Genomic DNA, 3,051 nt, shown 5'->3' with positions numbered 1-3,051 from the left:
GTAAGCATTTTTCTCCACTGAAACTGAAGAAGAGTTAAGGTACGTCCTCACTTGCGGCGGCGCGCACGCGCGCAAAAACGTCGCCGCTTTCTGAAGGCCACACTACTGGGAGCGCGCGCCCACAAAAGCGGCGGCGGCAGCGGTGCAAACCGGTCCTCACCCGCTCCGACGGGGGAGCAGGGAAGAACGGGGGCCGTATTCTGCTATCCGACGCCCTTCCGACGCGCGTCGGAAGTTCGTGACGTCAAAATGACGTGCAAATAGCCAACCGCCCCGCCCTCGAAGATCGCGGGAAGTACGTCATCGCCTTCGGGGACAATCTCATAACTTTCAAATGCTGCTAAAGCGAAATTAATAAAATTGTTTAGATATAACAAAGCCTTTTCTGTTTATCTGTTTTCATGGGCAGTATCGTCAGCGATTAAACGAAGTAAACGCATTTATTATCCCACTTTGTTTACTTTTACGCCACCGAGCGGCGCTGTACGTGGGACAACAAATTTGCACGCGCAATATTTGAACGTCTTTCTTTGGCGGTTCAGTACAGACTGAAGAAGAAACTGCGCCATGTCGTCGCACAGGGGTGTTACTTTGGGGCCTAAGGCGACGCAGGCGCAGGTGCAGTTTCTGCTAGTTTGTCGAGGAAAATCCGCTAATGTTAGCGGAATCTTCCGACCGGGCCACCGTCGAAAAAAAACGTCAGCTGTGGCGGGAGGTCACCCGCCTCGTAAATGACGAGGGCCCGGCCAGGAAGAATGTTTATCAGTGGAAAGCAGTATGGAGGCGGGAGAGGACGGGGGCGAAGAAGGCGTGGCTGGCGTACCGGGCGCTCATGGGGTGAGTCTGAAGTTTTTCACTAATGTCGTAATGTGATGTCGTTATTGCGGTACCTTAAAAGCAATGCTGCCTTAGCCGCGTACGAGCAGCAACAGCAATTTGTACGTAAATAAGTTAAACTGGAACGCAGTGCGTTTTTGCTTTCCAACAAGGTAGAAGTGGCATTTCTTTCTTGTTTTCCTAGAGTTGAGTTGTACCCAGCCTTCTACTCTTTTTCAGACCCACGGGTGCCGGGCAGGTGCCAGGGAAAGCTGGGAGAATCTTAAACCTGGTAGGGATGGACCAAGCAGACATGGAGGCGCTTACCGAGCATTTTGATGGGGACCAGGTGCGACCGCACATTCTTCTTAGCTGCAAGTCATACATAGCTGATGTAATTTGTGTAGCCTATGGAGATAATGGTGATAATTGTGGATGATTTTGCTGCATGCAATCAGGATCCGGCGGGGGGCACCGCTGGTGCAGGACGCCCACGGGTCTCCGTGTGGGACAGGCCAGGCACCAGCGGCATGGCAGGTGTGTAAACATTCCATTTCAATGTCATGCTCATTATTTTCAACATTGGTAGTGTTAAGCGGCCATGTTTGCTCGAAATGTACTTTGAATTTTTTGCAGCTCCATCAACACCTAGGAGCCCGCCTGGCGTCCGCAGCCCTCCCCAGCAGAGCTCAGCGCCGTCCAGCCCTTCCCTGCCCAGTCCTCCCCTTCTCCATTCTCCCCTGCACACGCCTCCCCTTCCTACTCCTCCCCCGCAGACGCCTCCTCCGCACATGCCTCCCCTGCCCAGCAGCCCAAGCCAGGCTCAGCCCTCCCGAGCCAGGCCAAGCCCTCCCTCCAGCAGCTCGACTCCTGACCCTCCTCCCCCAGGGCAGGCCTCCTGCAGCCGTGCGAGCGGGTAGAGTACTTACGCAACCCACAACGACGACATGCACTCTTGGCTGATCTAGACTTGCTGCCATTTGTGTAACAGACTCCACTTGCTAACAAAAACAGGGTATGCACATTTCTCGCTGAACACTTCTTGACATCCTGCAGGGACCCAGGAAGCCGTGTTTCACGGCGCCAGGATTTCGTGAAGCGCATGGCTGCAGGCTACGCCCGCATTGTTAAGCTGGAGGAGGAGAAGAAACAGGTTTGTGTTCATTGCCTCACGCATACTTATACAAGCATCTTTTATCATGTGACAGTAACGTGTATTTGTGTATGCTTTCAATATTAATGCACAGTAGCCCTTCACAAACTTTTTTTTTTCATTTTGTCATGGGCACGTAGGAGGAAAAATAAAAGAAACAGTCCAACATAACGACATGGCCTTTGATTTAAATTATACACAGCCTCACGTGTGCTGCTGCTGCCACCTCACAATTGTTTCTTACAAGCTGTAATGATGTAGGTTCTGTAAAAAAAGTTGAGGAATGCCGTGTAATGGAGCATAGGTGAAATGCTTGCTGTGTATGCACTGCTGCGCAGGAGACTGTGCGCCATCACAAGGCTCTCGAGGAGGTGCTGGCCAGGCTCGCAACGACGCAGGAGCGTCAGGCAGCTGTGTTGGAAAATATAGCTGCCGGTTTGAACCGGCAGCTAGTAGCTATCGAGGCTCAAGGCGCCTTGCTGCAGGCACTACTGATAATCGTACAGGAGCTGTGCGCTGTACTGCCGCTAATCATGTTGATTACTGCGGCCTTCGCTTGGTCACACCGACCTCAGCAACCCCCGCAGTAATCAACATGACAACTCGCAATACAGCGCATAGCTCCCCCACCTGCGGTAAACTTTTTTTCCCATTGTGATTTTTTACCTTTTGTTTTACTCCAAGCCGAGTGGTTTTTGTTGCCCCATTCCATGCCAGTCTTTGTTTGCACTAGTCAGATAGTAAGTCTTTTGTTTTCACTTTCAAGTGCAGACTCCAAGCCGCATGCCTTTTTTTGTTGCCGTACATTCCACTGTTTGTTGACACAGTGAGATAGTGTCTTTTGTTGTCGTTTACGAGTAATTACTCCAAGCCGAGTGTCTTTTATTTCCTTGTTGCAGTCCACTGTTTGTTTACACAAGTGACATAGTGTATTTTTATAGTCATTTAGAAGTAATTACTCCAAGTCGAGAGTGCCTTTTGCTGTACCTAGTCATTTCACTGTTTTTTACACTAGCGACGTATTTCCTGTGGTTTGCCGTCATTTCGAAGTGTTCACGCCAGGCCAGGGGTGGCTTTTGTTT

At 50.8% G+C, this 3,051-nt stretch overlaps 1 protein-coding gene across 1 annotated transcript; it reads left to right on the top strand.

Moving 5' to 3' along the window:
- The first annotated feature begins 648 nt into the window (after positions 1 to 648).
- Positions 649 to 2,781, top strand: LOC144167151 (uncharacterized). The gene is made up of 6 exons (XM_077696516.1): positions 649 to 837; positions 1,057 to 1,165; positions 1,275 to 1,353; positions 1,453 to 1,732; positions 1,873 to 1,969; positions 2,308 to 2,781. The coding sequence occupies exons 1-6, from the start codon at positions 656 to 658 to the stop codon at positions 2,557 to 2,559; spliced, it is 999 nt and encodes a 332-aa protein (XP_077552642.1). The 5' UTR covers positions 649 to 655; the 3' UTR covers positions 2,560 to 2,781.
- The last annotated feature ends 270 nt before the right edge of the window (positions 2,782 to 3,051 follow it).

Source organism: Haemaphysalis longicornis, unplaced genomic scaffold, assembly GCF_048455015.1.
Source record: "Haemaphysalis longicornis isolate Haplotype H1 unplaced genomic scaffold, Haemaphysalis longicornis Haplotype H1 scaffold_2, whole genome shotgun sequence".
Lineage (NCBI taxonomy): Eukaryota > Metazoa > Arthropoda > Arachnida > Ixodida > Ixodidae > Haemaphysalis > Haemaphysalis longicornis.
The sequence above is the reverse complement of the archived record's forward strand: the minus strand, read 5'-3'. Positions and strand labels throughout refer to the sequence as shown.

Coding starts and splice junctions, on each gene's coding strand:
- LOC144167151 (XM_077696516.1), top strand. CDS start 656: ATGTTAGCGGAATCTTCCGACCGGGCCACCGTCGAAAAAAAACGTCAG. Junction 838..1,056: donor GCGTACCGGGCGCTCATGGG/GTGAGTCTGAAG, acceptor ACTCTTTTTCAG/ACCCACGGGTGCCGGGCAGG. Junction 1,733..1,872: donor TCCTGCAGCCGTGCGAGCGG/GTAGAGTACTTA, acceptor GACATCCTGCAG/GGACCCAGGAAGCCGTGTTT.